Source organism: Pollicipes pollicipes, unplaced genomic scaffold (assembly GCF_011947565.3).
Source record: "Pollicipes pollicipes isolate AB1234 unplaced genomic scaffold, Ppol_2.1 Scaffold_7261;HRSCAF=8764_pilon_pilon_pilon, whole genome shotgun sequence".
NCBI classification, from domain to species: domain Eukaryota; kingdom Metazoa; phylum Arthropoda; class Thecostraca; order Pollicipedomorpha; family Pollicipedidae; genus Pollicipes; species Pollicipes pollicipes.
Window position 1 is genome coordinate 27,856,067 of NW_023597054.1, and position 17,342 is coordinate 27,873,408.

The 17,342-nt window shown below is 50.5% G+C and overlaps 1 protein-coding gene across 1 annotated transcript; it reads left to right on the forward strand.

Annotated features, from left to right (window-relative positions):
- Window positions 1-8,973: 8,973 nt before the first annotated feature.
- On the forward strand, window positions 8,974-15,318 carry LOC119111267 (protein piccolo-like). Its single transcript, XM_037235088.1, has 7 exons — window positions 8,974-8,990; window positions 10,315-10,399; window positions 10,740-10,862; window positions 11,085-11,495; window positions 12,628-12,776; window positions 13,436-13,608; window positions 15,072-15,318. The coding sequence occupies exons 2-7, from the start codon at window positions 10,360-10,362 to the stop codon at window positions 15,316-15,318; spliced, it is 1,143 nt and encodes a 380-aa protein (XP_037090983.1). The 5' UTR covers window positions 8,974-8,990; window positions 10,315-10,359.
- The last annotated feature ends 2,024 nt before the right edge of the window (window positions 15,319-17,342 follow it).

The window sequence follows — 17,342 nt, forward strand, 5'->3', positions numbered from 1 at the left end:
TCTTCGCTCTCTCTCTCTCTCTTCTCTCTCTCTCGCTCTCTCTCTCTTCTCTCTCTCTCTCTCTCTCTCTCTCTCTCTCTCTCTCTCTCTCTCTCTCTCTCTATCGCTCTCTCTCTCCTCTCTCTCTCTCTCTCTCTCTCTCTCTCCTCTCTCTCTCTCTCTCTATCTCTCTCTCTCTCTCTCTCTCTCTCTCTCTCTCTCTCTCTCTCTCTCTATCTATGTATATATAATGATAATAAAAATACATCTACAATATGGTTGCTCCCTCGATTAAGTCACACGCCGTACTAATGCTTCTCTGCAAGGTTAAGCTTACTTGACCTGCAATCTGGGCAGCTGATCAGGTACTCAATGCCAGGAGAAATATCTTGAATACTTCCGCAAATCAACTAAACCCTAGGCACTCAATTACCCTGATAAAATAAGCTATCTGTTGATATACCAGCTCAAGAGAGCTGAATACCAGTCAGCCGCCGCAGTACTGAAAGCATCGCTGCTGGCGCCGGCAGGGCTACGGCGGTTCGCTGGGCTCCCGGCTCAAGTCGCTCGAGTACGAATCACTGGACGGCCGGGACCGAGCCGGCTGGGGCGACCCATCACACCCGTACATCGGCGCCCCGTACGGCGGCGGCCTGCGAGACACGGCCATCTCCCTCCTACCTGGGCGAGGAGCTGCTCGAGCGTCGGCTGGCCAGCGCTAACAGGTAGGCGTGGCGCCCGCCGGAGGCCCTGTCGCACCGCCCGCCCCCCGCCCCCTCCCCTCCCCCCCCCCCCCCCCCCCCCCCCCACCAGACCGGCAACCCGGTGCCGCCGGCCACTAGAGAAGCGCTTCCTGTAGCCTAGTCTAGAGGCGGTGCGGAGCCGTCGGCCGGTACGTCACGGCGGCCGTACTGGTGCTAGCCAGCTAGAGCATTCTGTGCAGCACTTCTGTGTCTCACCCGCTCTTTCTGTCGTTCTATGTGTCTTCCTCTGTGCGTCTGCTGCCCTCCCCCTCTCATGCCTGGGTGGTGACCCCTACACTGACCACGTCGGAGTCCGGCGGTCGACCGGGTCTCAAGCTGCCGCATCGCCTGGCTTTGCCCTCGGACCGTCGATGAACTCTGCTCTGTGAGCCCTATCATGTCAAGCACCAGGCATGTCCCGTTGTTCTCGTAGACGACCTGCCGACACCCAGATCGTCGCCGCTGTTGCCCTTCAGTAGCCTCCTTTTCTTTCTCGCGCAGGTCCAATGAGGGCAGTGGGTTGTGGGATGAGGAATTCATCATGTAAAGACAGTCTCTGCTGTTAAGGTACTCTCCGGGCGCGCCAAGCCTCTCGTCTAACAGTTTATGCCTGCTAGCTGCATACTGCTCCCTCGATACCTCGACTCACGCCTGAATGCTATGCTGCACTCTAGCCATTCTGGTGCGGTTTGCCTGCCTGTACCATTTTTCTGTAGTCGTCCGTGTTGTGCCAGTGGAATACTTAATCGTGTGTGCTTATTGCGAACACTGGCCTTGTCAGTGATTGGCGTTAGAGTAATTCTGCTGGTTCTGCATTGGTCAACTAGTTGTTTCGACTCAATCATCTCTCTCCTTTTGCGCCTGTTTCATTTTTCGTAGTTTTGGATGACATAAGTAAACATCTGCGTCATCTTGTCTGGTGATTGATTATCCAAGCATATGCGTGTTGTCTTGTAAATGGTTTGAATATTGCAAAATGTGTTGTGATCGAATTTCATCCGCGTCTTCTTCGCATTTTCTTTCTCGTGGCTGCTGTTCGCTCCATCCCTTTCTTACCATGCATTGGCATTTTCTGACAGTGCGTTCCGATTATTAGATTCTTGTACATTGCTGCCTTATGTCTCTGCATTCGACCTGCCGTGACCGCCGCAGAAGAGTCGCGCGACCGTGGCTTGCGAGGAGCCGCTGTCTCCATTTCGCACTATGGTGCCAGTGCGTGGCGTTCCCCTACCCGCTGTAACACCGGCGCGTTTCTGCCCCTTGTAGATCCTACCAGCGTCGGCTGAGCGACAGCGGCGTGCTCCACTCTTCCGAGTTCAGTAGATCGTACTTGAGCGACGGTAGCCCGCGCCACCGGCTTTCGCGCAAGCCGCGCAAGCCGCGGTCCTGGCATCCGTCGCCCTACGTGAGCGACGAGGACGACGAGATGCTGAACCGCGAGGAGCGTCGCCACAAGATCAAGCAGGAGATCTCGCGGCGACGCCACCACATCGAAGAGAACTCGACACTGCACGACGAACTGATGCGGCTGGCGCGGCTGCGCGAGAGAGCGCGGAGCTCTCGTTCGGCGAGCGGCCGGACGGCGGCGGCGCGCCTCCCGGCCGTGACACCGGCCACAGCGTGCTCAAGTCCATCGACGAGATCATGCGCGACGAGGGGTACGCGCGCCGCGTGCCCGATACCGGCCTCAGCTACTACAGCTCACCACCCACGCGCAAGATCGACTTTGATGGCAAGCTGGGTCGCAAGTTCTCCAACTCGGACGAAGAGCGGAGCATGAACCGGCTGGCCGTCCACCTTCAACACTAACGAACTGTACTATGACCCCATGCCTGAGTACTCGTCTTACAGCAAACAGCGGGCCGACCCGAGCGGCTCACTTTACCTGTCTGACTCCGCGTCAAGGTCGCGTCAAGTCAAAGGGTCGATGACCCCCAGCGCGCGCAAATTATACAAAGGCAAGTACGACAGACGGTGGCATTGATGTACCTAGTGTTGTGCGAGCAACGCTGTGTGGAATGGTTGTTGGACCTTTACCCTTTCTCTCTCCCACGTCAGTCTTGCGCAGTGAAACTGTGTATAATTATGGTTTCTCTCACCGCTTAGCTTGCCTAGTGGCCTGCTGATCAATGTATCCAACGCTTCAGGTGTTTTTGGCTTCGTTTGTTGTTGTGCAATACTTTTTCAAGGCCACAACGCTGGATGGCCTCTGTCACTCGTGCCTGCTTTACCGTCACACTGTCGTCACTGTGCAACTGCTAAGCGAATGGCTGGCTTCACTTTGGCACATGGTTGGGGCCGCTGAACTTCAAACCCTGGTTGTGACCCTACCCACGTGTCAGTTTGGTTTGTGCCTTATGGGTTTCAGATTTGTACAGTACAGTGAACTGATTAATTTGGTGGCATTCCTGTCATATCATGAGGGAGAGAGAGCAAGAAAGCACAAATTGTTGTTGAGCGGATCGCACGCTTTTGCTTGTCTTGTACAGGTATGGGTGTGATTTATTGTTACCATATGTGGTGTAGTGTCTGGCGATGAAGGATTACCTCTGTAGGACGGGATAGCCATTTGTTTGTGCCCTTTTCTTACTTCCCTCGATTTGATTGACCTGTACAGAATCGATGATGATTCATATCTGTAATTGGTCTTCGATGCCGAGGGCCATCTTGCATATACATATATACATAAATACACTGTTTTTGTTACCACATGCACTTCATTTTGATATCATGCGAGAAACTGAATGTTTCGCGGTCTCTAATGAAACGACAGCCATGCACCAAAACATAGCTACGCACCGGGGATAGCTTGGCGCATGAAAACTGCAACGCACCAATTCTGGTAGGTGGAAGTGTCTAAATAAACACCTTGTTATGGCAGCTGGTGTGGTTCATGCTGATTCATGTCATGCTTACCAATTACACATGCAATTAGAATAGACGCGTGGAAGCCCGAGGCTGCGTAGTCTTAACTTGAACGTATCGAAACGCACAGCATGCTCAGACGTCAGTAAGTCTTTTTTTGCCAGCCGTCGTCTATCGCTACTTTATCTTAAATCATGGTATTAAATCGCGTCACAATGGACAGTCAACTGAAAGAGTAAGCTCAGCCTGCAAAACATATTTTCAACTCGCTGGCCCAGTCCAAACCACCAAAAGATAACACATATATGAATATATGACTTATTGCTACCGCACTCAATATCACGCACTTAACACTGCACGTTGGTAACACGGTCCTGTTAATGCGAGGCCCCAGCCGTGGATCACAAATGTGTGGTTATAGGTGATCACAGCATTACGCCTCCGGTGGCATGAAATGCGCGCATGCTTCTACCCACTCAACGTTGAAGTGAAGACATCGTGCCAATTCGATGTTAAAGTATGTTGTTGCTGGCACACCGCCCAGCTGCTCTCTCAGCATGACATTGCGTTTCTGGCAGCGGATGGTCAACACAACTGCAAGAAAGGCTCAACTTTCTAATGCGCTCTTCAGACAACTCCTTGCCCTCCTTGCCCTCCAACTTCAGACAACTCCTTGAACAAGTTCTTCAAATAAGATATATATGCATGCCCCAACAGGGATCCGTGGATGCTTCACGCTAGTTGGTCGAGGGAAAGATGCATACAAAAGAGCCTTTATCTTGGAGCTAATAGAGCAAAGGAGAAAGGAAACAGCCGTTGGAAGGCCAAAATGTTGTTGGGCTACGACTTGCTCTGCTATAGATTTAAATGACATGAGACCATTCGTCACTTTTTGAATAATTGACCACATTTTCTCTCTGTCTGCGATGTAATAACTGCGGCTGACTGACCCGCCAAACCCTCGTGCACTTCGCAAACATGTTCACAAATTATCGACTTAAAAGAGCGTTTTGCCACTTAATAATTGAATGCTCCCTCAGCCCTTTGGCCAGTCGCGGACGTTACTTGAAGCTTGGAAGGCTTACTGGGAAAGTTATGTTAAGGTAGCTGCCAGGTTTTGGAATAATCCAAAAGACGCCTTTAACATAAAAAATTACCAACGTCATTGGTATATGATGACCTTAAGTAATAGTATCACTTAGGAATAAGGGGTCGATACTTTCCGCTTTAAGTCGACACAAAATCAAGATTGCCAGTCTATCGAATGCACTATTGAAAGTAAAGAAAACAGTTGACTTACATTGTTGATGCACGATGACGTTTAAGCGTACCAATATGATTCTCAAATGAAGGGGCACACTGCCACGCAAAACAAAATGAAGAAAATTAAAAAGCTGCACTGCTAAAGCGCAAAACACCCAAAGACAAGAGTGAAAGTAATAAGGCTAACAACCCATGCTGGTTTCAGCACAGTACCTGCATTTTGTAGAATGCAAAATATGAGCGTAAAAGCCACAAAAGGTATCAGCCACGTTAGGATGCACCACTCGCAGATATTGCCTCGATCGCGTTTTGAGCTGACATGCTCCTGATACAAGCCGTCTAGATGACGAACCGGGCATAAGCGTCGTCTTAAGAGGGGTACCGTTTGATGTGCGGCTGACACCACTTACTGAAAATTGCATGAGGCTTGTGTGCTTTATGAGGCTTACATGAGGCTTGTTACATTTGGCTACCAATGGCTAACAGCACATCGATATGCAACAGCCACATATATTTAAGGTCAGTACATCTTTATTGCAGGATTTACTTTTTCGTTGATATTCGTGTCCTAGGATCAGCATTTTTATTCCACGTTTTTGTTCACTTTTTCGCCATGCTCGCGTGTAATATCTTCGTTTTACTCATCCACATTCACGTCTTTGTCAAGCGTGTGTCTTGCATATAATTCCGGCAATCACATTTAATGACGCCGTATTGTTTAAGCATGCATTCATATGAACCAATGGAAAGCGACGACGTTAGCAATATCACATTCCATATAAAACGTGTCTAGAATATTTGTCTTCGTACCGTGAAAAGCGCAATCGATTCGCAACGCCTTCACCACGGGGTACGCAACATCCCCGCACATACGGTGATCAAAGGACACGTGCAAAATGATTCGACAACGTTAACAAATTTGGACTCGATTTCAAATGGTTTATTAACTATGCACACAGCCTCAGGGGTCTTCTTCAACTCAACAAATAGTGTTCAGCCTTTAAGAATAACGGAAAGGTGAAGGGCAATGATGACTACATGTGCAAGGTAAAAGTGTAAATTTGTTTAATATTGCTGCACAAAAGAGAGTAATTTCATATTTGTTCCACGATAGAAGCTATTTGCAGCCACCTTTGCTCACGAAAAAGTCATACTGGAGGAGGGACAACCGATTCTATTCTTAACGTACAGTTTCCAATCCATCAGAGCCGATGGATGGCCTGCACCACGAGGGTGGCGTACCCAAGATAAATGAGTATTGATGAGATGGTAATGGGTAGCGTGATAATACTAGATGTGACCCCAATATGATTATTTTTTTACGACGGCGGCATGAAATGTTTTAGAACGTTAATCGTCTGACCAAGTTTGTTTGACCTGCTGGATGTTTCACTTGAAATGCTAATTATAAACGTGCACGTACATATTTCAACAATAGGCTACACAAGAGCTTACTGTCAGGAAGTGTAACCAAACTTCTGATATTTAAAGTAGTATCTCTCACACAATAATGGTGGTTTGGCAGCTGGAGATGCAGGCCTCTGTCCTCGCACTCAGCGGCTACACGCGTCATTTGCAAGACAATACAGTCGTAGCAGGTGTGGATCATTGGGCAATTTGAGAAGTACGTCGCATTTTGGGGCTGTCGTGGAACTGTTTTACTGAGTAGATAAATACTGACTTAAAAAATGAAAAATGTTCAAAAGTTCAAAGCTCTGTAATATAAAGATGTATGTTAATGAATAGTATGCCACACAAATGACAATCTTCTTTGACTTGATATTTTAAATGAAACATGTTGTATAAAACAATTTTCAACTTAAACGGGCCCACTCAGAAACCATTATTTCTAGAAGCTATGTAGGTGCATGCTCTCTATGAGCACCGTGAATCTGTATTTACTCCAGAACGATCGCTCTGAAAAATGCAACATACGAAATATGAAATCGTGACTCGAAACTGGAGCTCCTTAACTGAGTTAGCCATAATTTGTTTTTATATTTGTGCTACCTTGAAATGTGCGGCATGTTTTTACTCATTACCTGTTTGAGAAGCGACCGAAAGACGTTTCTGTGACCGATCGGGAATCGAATTGATTCATATAGGTCTTCAGTCAACCAGGTATTTTGTCTCCAAAAGACATAACTAAAACAGACTTCCACGCTCTCTCGTGCACCACTTATGTGGCCGCCTGTTTTGGGCCGTTATAGGAGGCAAATGTCTGATCTCAGCGACTTAAGTATACTGAGGCGTGACACCAACTGCATGCTGCGGGTGAATGTACCGACTGCGACTCACTAGCGGATCTCAGAACTACTGTCCAACACATACGTCACTGCGCTAGTATGCCAGTAATCTGTCCAACACATACGCCACTGCGCTAGTATGCCAGTAATCTGTCCAACACATACGCCACTGCGCTAGTATACCAGTAATCTGTCCAACACATATGTCACCGCGCTAGTATGCCAGTAATCTGTCCAACACATACGCCACTGCGCTAGTATGCCAGTAATCTGTCCAACACATACGCCACTGCGCTAGTATGCCAGTAATCTGTCCAACACATACGCCACTGCGCTAGTATGCCAGTAATCTGTCCAACACATGCGCCACTGCGCTAGTATGCCAGTAGTCTGTCCAACACACACGTCACTGCGCTAGTATGCCAGTAATCGACCGAAAGGTGACAGACATCGCCCTTTTGGAAATCGAGGTTTCGAATACAGGACGCTTTGTACAATGCCGAGAGATATTGGACAATTTTAGCTACGCTTACATGTAAAACTGTTCAATGCGACGAATGCACAGTTGAAACGTTTGGTTTGAGAGGTGAAATCTATGTTTGCAACAACTTTGTAACAATTGCCAAAACAACACATCATTGCAAATTCATAGATTTTGCTGACTAAGTTGCAAGACCTGGCGAGCCTCACCAAGCTCATAATCAGTTGTTTTACAGTCAATGTTAATTTGTGATGAGTGGAGCTCCACCCGCCAGCTTTTGATGAACGGTAGACTTTCCCACGGCTTTCCGACGCATTGGTCAAACTTGTTGGCATCGGACACCGTAGACGTCTGGCTTAATCAGTGGGTTTGATACGTGATACGTGATACATGATAAAACAGGGTAAAATCTACCATTCGTGTTGGCCTCGCCTCGTCTCACGCCACCGACGGCGCCCAATTGGCTTGGGTGAGATAAACAGCTGCACTTTTAAGGGGCAGACCGCCGCGGCTCCCCAATACCGTGCCTTTTCAACATAATTTCACGAAGTATTTTGGAATACCTTGAAAACAGCTCATCAAGCAGTTCAGCAGCACCTACGCGGATATCGTTCGCAGTTATCCATTGCATTCAACCAGTGAAGCTGTATTTCGTTAATTAACGAAAATCTCAACAAGGCTTTTTTAAAGATGTTCTGTGGTGATGTGGGCTGCTCTAGCAGCAAAAGCACAAGTTAAAAAAAATGTCAAAAATATTACGTTGAAACAATGTTTACCTTTAAACTGCATTGAACCTATAATGCATATATGCAAGCAATGTTACCATTCATGATGCTGGCCATGATTTCAGCTTTAGGATGATCAGCTACATAATAGGATACTCGACCACATAGCGTCCAACGACCTGGGCATCCTGTAAGCCGTACATTAAAGCAAATCGTCAGAGCTCAGTGTTTTGCGAGAATCAATGTGCCTACGCGTAAAACCGTGCAGAATGCTACGCATAGACGCTGTAAAGACTAGATCTGTGTGTGTATGTACCTAGCGAATTTAGACCAGTGGCTGTCAGAGTAGCCTGCATTCCTGTCCGGTGTGCGCCCCGCCGCAGGGCGTAGCAGACTCGAGTAGGCTGTCCCCTGAACAGGCGGTCGGCGTCGCGCGCGGCCGACTGCGCCCTCTCGTAGCTAGCGGCCCTGGACTAACGCTGTGCCGTATGCCGTCGTCTCTCCGGTAGAGCCCTTCCCCTCCCTCGGCCACCCGGTAGACAGAGGGTATAGTTACCGCGCGGCACCACCACCAGGAGCGGCCGCCGTACCGGACGACTACGGCCTGATGGGCGGCCACACGCGGCGCGCGCGCGCCCCGCCGCCGCCCGCTCTGACCGCGGACGCCGGCCGGCCCAAGAAAACACAAGTAAGAACGTAAGCTATATTTCATACTTTCGGTGTTGTTGTTGTGCCGCATGCCAATGGCAGTGTCATCTGCCGCCTGCTCTCCGCTGTCCGGCAAAGCTTCTCAGTGCAGTGTCAACACCAGTGATCGCTGCACTCGGCACGGGCCTCGCCAGGGGCCGTTGCACCCCGCAAAGGTCCGTGCGTCCGGCGCATGGCCGGTCAGGGGCCGCCGTGCCCGACATTAAGCCAGCCAGGGGCTGTTGCCCCGTGCACAGAGCCCACACCACGGACCACTGCCCCGCTCACAGAGCCCACACCACGGACTGCTGCCCCGCTCACAGAGCCCACACCACGGGCCGCTGCCCCGCGCGCAGAGCCCACACCACGGGTCGCTATGTCTTGCACAGAGCCCACACCACGGATCGCTATGCCTCGCACAGAGCCCGCACTAGAAGTCGTTGCTCTGCGCATAGAGCCCACACCACGGGCCGCTACATCCCGCGCACAGAGCCCGCACCACGGGTTGCTACACCTCGCACGGAGTCCACCAGTGTCTGGGACCCGCCAAGGTCCGCTGTACCCGGTTCAGGGCCTGCGAGGGGCCTCTACGTCCAGAAAAGGGTCTGCCAGGGGCCTCTCCACTCAGCACAAAGCCCGCCAGCCGTCACTGCACCCAACACTGGGTCTGCCAGGGATCACTGCGCCTGACACTTGGCCCGCCAGGCCACTGAGGTTGAAAAAGAGCCGACCAGGGGCCGCCGCACCCGCCATAGGGTCCGCCCGCGTCGCGTTACACGCGCACAGGAGTCCCTGACATACCTGCACTATGCCACGAGCTGGCTAAAGTGCACAACACCTCTCGAATTAAATGTGCTCGTTCGGTTTCGTGTGTGGGCTGTGACGCGTGTCCGCCAAGTTGATTCCTCACCTGCGAGTAGAGTTACACCAGCATCGTTTCGCAAAAGTGAGCACCAGCACATAGCTATTATGGCATAGTCAGTCGCATTGTCTTCATGTATTTGCACAAAACTCGTTTGTTCAAGTACCAGAACAATATAAATCTATACCAGTCCGAGTGATTTTGAAAATGCTACAAACGACGACGAGCATTATGCGATTACTAACGCGTCTCAGAAGATGGTCGTGCCCATCCGAATATGGTCGTGACCACCAACCACGTATAAAATGGAAGGCTTGCCATTAAATGACATCTTCCAAAGGGGCACACGGATGTTACTGCTTACCCTCAAAAGCGATAGCCCATCTCTATGGATGTGTTGTTCGCCGCACACACTGCTGTCTTAACGGCGCTGATGTCTGTTCAGCCTTTGCGTTTTCCTCAGACACCCGATCATCAGCACGTCAAAGAAGCGGGGTGCCAGTCTACTATGAAACGTTTGTTCGTAACAAGGGAGAAGCATCGTTCAGGTATGATACTTGGTGCTCATCAAATTTCACCTGGCTAATGTAGTCTGCGTCGTGTGGCAGTAACGATGTGGTATGATTATCAAGCATGTAAGACAATTTTGACCGTCTTTCGAGGATCTTAGCACACAGAAAATGTTACATAGACTCAAAGCTATCACAAAACACGAGTATAGACTGTCCGTCACCTTTGATAGCGACGCATTCTCTGTGACCTAGACATTGGCAGCGTATGAAAACGCAACCAGGCAGCGCACTTCATCACATGCCGGCCTGTTAGGGCTTCCAGTTAAGCTTCAGAGTAGTTTCCGAACGATTCGAAGCCAGCCTTTTTTTCCCGCAGGTGAAAGTGGGGTTGGTATGAAGCTTGTGGGAGGAAAATTGACACCCAGCGGCGAGACTGGAGCATTTGTCGGAAAAATTTACAAGGGAGGAGTGATAGATCTACTGGGGCAACTTAAAGAAGGTACAGTACGTCAACGCATGGATTTTGCTCTTTTAGCAATTGATCCGAGCTCTTGCAACCATTAATGAACAAAGTTAACTAGAAACGTCATGTCCCATAAATGGCATGTCCTGGACTATATCAAAGCGTGGTAGACTAATTAAATGACTCATTAAGCTACGGTTGATGCATTTTTTATATCGTGTGAGGTTGCGGGGATGAGCTTTGCACTCCTGTCCGCAGGTGACGAAATTGTTGAATGGAATGGCACTTGCTTACGTGGCAAAACATACGAGGAAGTCCAGAAAATTTTGAGCGAATCTACTCAAGAGATTGAAATATTAGCTGACTGCGGTCCCAAGACGCCGCCTGTTTCGACTTCGCCAGCCAAAGCCAGCGCCGCGCCGAAGCTGGACCGCTCGTCGAGCGGTAGCCCGCAGGTGACATGTGGGTCGCGAGGTCGCAGGTCACTGCCCAGGGTTCCGGGGGAGACGGCGGAGGGTGGGCCGGCGAGGCGCAGCAGGAGCGTCAGGAAGACCGACACAGTCTACGACACCAATGGCAACCCCGTCGAAGCGAAGCTGAGCCGAGCTGGCAACCCCGTCGAGGCGAAGCTGAGCCGAGCTGGCAACGGCACCCTCGACGAGGACGACGGTGAGTTGGGCCCACAGGCCTGCATCTGCACCGGTGAGTTGGCCCACAGGCCAGCGCCTGCACCGGTGAGTTGGCCCACAAGCCTGCACCTGCACCGGTGAGTTGGCCCACAGGCCAACACATTGCAGCGGCAATTGAACGCTTTATTCTTAGATGGAAGCAAAGCCTGGACGACAGGACGGAATAACACATTATGCAATAATACATTAATGCATAATACATTATCTCGCATATTACCAACCATTTGAAAAATGTTCGCGCTTCGAACCAGCTCCGTATCGGGCTTTCCGTTGAATACTGATAGCCCTTGGTCTACCAGCCTTTAACGTTCTAGCCATTCACTCCTACCGAGGAAAAGTTGCATAGACCTGGATCAAATACCATTGATCACTTTAAAGCGAATGGGCTAACCAAAAACTCTTCCGTTTTCATGAACGAGGCGGGAATGAAAAAAGTACAATGGCATCTTTTCAGCTACAACAGATTCAGAAAAATAGAACACAGTTTCTTCCGCCAATTTTGTTCAGCTGATCTCATTCTAACACTAAGAATTTACGTGGCGTTTTATTCCGAATTAATAATTATGTCCTCAATTGCTCACATTAGAGCCAGAGCTCTTCAGAATTACTGGAGGGCAGGAGGTAAATGATGTTGCAAAGAAGTGCTTCATATACATTAGGGGATGCCATAGCCCTCTATATACCGGACTAAAAAACAGTTTTCGTTGCCTTCATTACATCATCAATGATGACTCAGTGATCATCAGCGATCATCAGTGGTCATCATTCATTATCAGTGGTCATCAGTGACTTCTAATTCAATTCTTCCAACTTAATGGCTGTCGGAGGGACAAACGAAGCTAATTGTATAAACCCACTCTTGAAAGCGCCGCAGGACTCAGTACTCTCGCTTCTAAACCAACCCACAACCCAGCCACATCATGTAAGGGACACAGCCAGCATACCAAGCAGCGTTGTAGACGGCCTCTCGTGTCTGGACGCCGCCCCGCCCATCAGAGCGGCCTCGGAGGGCCACAGCGATGCTCGCCGGCCGTGTGCCACATTGATGGCCGGCTCACGCCACATTCGTCAATATTCTACCGTGACACACGCGCGCCGTTTGTGCCGGCCAGATCGCCGCGAGAACAACTCCAGCATCGACCCGATGGACAGCGTAAGCAACTGCGGCCGGCTGGCCGGCGGCGACTCGATCCAGCGCCTGACCTCGACCGGGGCACCAGCGGCAGCCGTGCGCGCCGCCGGCACCTCCGCCACCACCCGGGTGAGCGCGAGCGCGGGGCTGTCGTGACCGCCGGCCGCTGCGCTGAGGCCTGCATTGGCAAATTTCGCCTCAACATCTGCGAATCGTTCTCTCTTTCAGTGCTTCACTTCTCACTCTTTTCTCAATCGCCACTTGGAGTAGCGAACAAGTATGGAAGGTGGCGGGCGGGGGGGGGGGGGGGGGGGGGGGGAATGCATTGAGAACACTACGAGTCGAAAAGCGGAGATTTGATCCCATTTTTTACAAGCTATTATACACCTGGCTATTGCTTTCCTCCTCGCCCACGAACGCTATCCATGTAGGGAAAAAGGGTGTACTGCTGTACCATGCAATTCATATTGACAATACCGTGCTTTAGCGTAAGGCGTAGCTTTTTCAGACGGCATAACTTTCCGAGGCGTGGTAGTCAATTAATTTTTAAACTTTTTAAATAAATTTTTAAAAAATTTTAATTAAAAATTAAATTAAAAAATTTATGCATCTCGGGCATTTTCTAATGGGCGTCTCTGTTGAACCGTCCTTGGCAATCAAATTCGCGCGACACAGAATGTTTCTTATCCCACGATCTCGGTTGCCAGAAGCAATCTGAGATGGACGTCACTTGTAATCAACAGATACGTACACCAGGGCTATATCTAAAGCGAGATCTCGTTTTCCAGCGCTTGCCACTTGGGATAGCGCTGGGCCAGATTCAGCTCCAGCTCTGCTACGACGTGGTGGCCCACATACTGTACGTCAGCGTGCTGCGGGCCAAAAACCTGAAGACCCGACGGCCGAACGGCGACACGAGGCCGGACCCATTCGTCAGGGCCACGCTGCTCCCGGACGCCAGGTACCGGCCGGCCGCGGCAGCGACGCGCGCCTGTGCGGTGCGGCCCTGCACCCAACAGCCAACTTAAGTGGCCTGGCGCTTACCGCTACACAGCCGGGGCGTCGTCACAGCTAGGCTTTGCAGCGACCTTCTGTTAAAGTAGGTTTGAACGTTTTTCTTTTCTGGAACGTGATGTTTTGGTGATTGTTGCAGGTATGCCGCTGGGATGACGAGCCAAGTGCTGATGACCTGTCACCAGGCAAACGCCCGCAGTAGCTCAAAACGGTGCTCTCAGGCCTAAGTTAATGTTTTGTGCCTGCACAGGTGCGGCTGGCCGGATTCAGCTGGCGACAGCCGCACGTTTTAAATTCAGACAACGAGCGGTTCTGCTCTCATGGCAAGAACCACTGCAATGCATTGCAAGAACTTTGATAAATGGTTAAACGGTGCATACCAGAGCAGGCACAGCGACGAAAGCAAAACACGAATGGGCGGACTTGCCACTCAGATCTGCACTATTAATGAGGGCGCTCCACATTTATATGGGATTTGAACTGATATAGCCATTTTGAAAACCTTTTGGTGTTGTTCGTAATACTGCTCTTCTTAAGACCTAAGCCCCTCTGGTCTCTGGGCTATACGCCCGCGAAAAGAAAAAAGTACATCGGAGAGAGCATTTCAAAGACACCTTGGCATTAATGACGCCATAATAGCGCCGTTCAAATCCCGCCGTTTCGTAAGCCATGCGGTGATCAAGGCCAAGAAGAATACTTTTTCGAGGTGTTCACATCCAGCGCTCATGAGCGCGATTTCCAAATATAACGGCCGCCAACTGGCTCTCAATCAATGCTGTGCAAGGTGCGATGATGTTATCAACCATGCTGTATTGAGGAACATATTTACTAACAGAGAATTGTGCTGTGTAGAGTAGTCTTTTCCTATTAAAAAGGATACCAATGGTTATTAGTGAACTCGTTTCGTCAATTCTGATGATTGCTACAGTATTTCAACTGTGAAGCATTCGCTTCACGTGTGCGGCTTCTGCAGCTCACGCACACAGGTGCTCGCAATAAATTCTTGTACCAGATCCTGTACCTGTATCCGATCTAACGACTGGACCGTTTTGTAAAAAGATTGTTACGGTCGACCAGGGCAGTGTGTTCTGCGGGTACAGCATACCCCCTAGGCTTCCTGAGACTGACGATTTCCGGGAACGCGTCGCATGTCGCTCCAAGTCCACAGGCTTAGGGGCGCCAAAACAAGCGCCAAAGATTACAGGTTACATTAAGGAGCGATTTAAATGGCCGTATTAGCACCCAGAGGCTAACGACCCGGTAGGAATTGATACCCAGGCACCTCACGGCAGTTTGCATTGTCACCACTGGACGATCAAGTCGCTAGACCACAACGACCACAGATTCTTAAACAGGCCTTCTTAAAGGAGACGTTCATGGCCGTGTGATGACACTCCCGGCGTTCCACAGCTCGGAGAATACGCGGACTACCCGTCACTTCTCGTACGAGTCGGTGCCAGAGTGGAACCAGACCATGGTGTACCCCAAGGTGGCAGGCCGAGACTCTGCGTGCCTCCAGCCTGGAGGTCTCCATCGGAACCACGATCTGTACAAGGGGCAACGAGCACCTGGGACAAGTCTGCCATCGATTTGTCAGGTGACGGGAGAACATGGCGCTGGAGAGGTGGCCTGTCATGACCCCGACGTCCGTGATTGAAATGGCCATATTAGCACCCAGAGACCGAGGACCCGGTAGAAAATTCCCCCTCAGGCACCGCACAGCAGTTTGCATTGTCACCACTGGATTATCACGTTCATTAAGAAAACTGCGCACCGAATTTGGAAAAGCCGATGTAGGTTTAAATGAGAATTCGGGTACAGGAATAAATGTTGCTCTTCATGAACTAGATTTGAAAGTTTACTTGCACTGCTTACGCACGTGACACCAATATACCTGTTGGCAACATTATTCAGCATAATGCAATGGTATACTCTTTATAATTTTTGCCTCTTGAAAAGATGCGTTTAGTTTTGTATGTGTATGATTGAAAGAGAACGCTTCTGTCCCTAGATTTTGTCCTTTGCAAAGTTCAGACCGCCTTAGTTGTTGAAAGTCTCCTTCTTAAGTTTACTTGGCACAGACATGGCTACTCTTTCTTCCTATTCATGACTTTGTCCAACGTTTCTTGAACGCAGTACCTAAGTGAAACATTATCAAGACTTCAGAGAAATACTTATATTTTCAGATCCACACAGCGTCGACGAGCAGCCTCGCTGGTACCAGCTGGTGGCGCTAGATGGCAGGGGCGGGCAGAAGTCGGACGGCCGCCGCCGTTCCGACAGGCATTTTCTGCCCAGAAAGTCGCGGGCGAAGCGGCCTGACGTGCTGCCCATGGAGACCGACCAGGGAGGTTCGTGCTCCAATAAAGGTGACACCTAATCACTGTGACACCTCCGTTTGCTAAACATTGATGGCACACCTTGTCACCTTATCTTATATCTCTCGCTACGCAGCGCGATACGACGCTATACGATACGCAGTTCGGTTACTTGATATGAGTGTTCGCAACATTTTGTGCGTGTCAAGTTTCTAATAAAATGGATGAAAAGTTCATTTTTTGACTAACTCTGCGTCACTTGTCTTGTTGTTCAGGGTTCCACCGACGCAAAACCCTTGCCCTTGTCAAAGTTTTGTGGCTTAACACAGTCCATAAACGATCTCTTCATCAACACTCTTTTCGCCTTTGTCTCTCATAACCTCCTTCGTGACGTGCCTCGCTCAATTTCAGCCAACCAGCGTCAGACTAAGTACATTTTCGCTACCTCGGGCATCTCAGCGACGTCCATGTTTCCGGGCCGCTGTCACGGCAACATGTGCTCCATTTTGTGAGCCGTGCCACGGGCGGCAGCTGACGGCGGACAGCGGCACGCACGCGCCATCTTCCCAGACCGGCACCGCCCGCCAAACAAGCTCGCGTGTCGGCTCTCCGTATCGTGCTGGTGTGCCGCGTAACGAAGTGTCGGGCCGGCGTCACTGATCTGTGGAAGGTCGCTGCCAGCCGGCCCTCCGACACCAACTCTGCGCGCCCGTAAAACGGGCTCGCCGACATCAGCTCTGTGAGCCCGGAGAACCGGCTCGCCTAATACCAGCTCTGTGCGCCCGGAGAACCAGCCCCAAGGACACGGCTCTGTGCGCCGGGAGAACCGGCTCGCTGACACCAGCTCTGTGCGCCGGGGAGAACCGGATCGCTGACACCAACTCTGTGCGCCGGGAGAACCGGCCCTCCGACACCAGCTCTGTGAGCCCGGAGAACCGGCCCGCCGACATTGCTTAGTCGATGTAAAACCCATAAGAGCCGCAAATTGTTCGTAGTTCATGCAGAACGTTGGCCGCCAAAGCACCTGATGCCGAGAGATTGGGCTTGTTTCGCACCGTTACTGGTTAGCGGTTCTGCACCGTAGTCGATTGCGGCTGCAAAATATGACCACGTTCGGAGGAGAAACGAAACGACTGGAGGCTCAGAGAGGGACAGATGGTCGAACCAGCGTTGAATGCGATAGTTTGCCCTGGATGGGAAACATGCGTCACTCGCTCAATGTGTCTCGTTCGCTTCCAGACAACAGAAGTTTGCACGTTTTGTCTTAACCGGGCGCGCATGCTTGGAAGTGATTGATAGGATTGACCGCGAGCAACGTCACAGTGGCGGACGTCTTCACGAAGGGAGTAGACGTAGCAGAGGG

Coding starts and splice junctions, on each gene's coding strand:
- LOC119111267 (XM_037235088.1), top strand. CDS start 10,360: ATGAAACGTTTGTTCGTAACAAGGGAGAAGCATCGTTCAG. Junction 10,863..11,084: donor ACTGGGGCAACTTAAAGAAG/GTACAGTACGTC, acceptor TCCTGTCCGCAG/GTGACGAAATTGTTGAATGG. Junction 12,777..13,435: donor GCACCTCCGCCACCACCCGG/GTGAGCGCGAGC, acceptor CTCGTTTTCCAG/CGCTTGCCACTTGGGATAGC.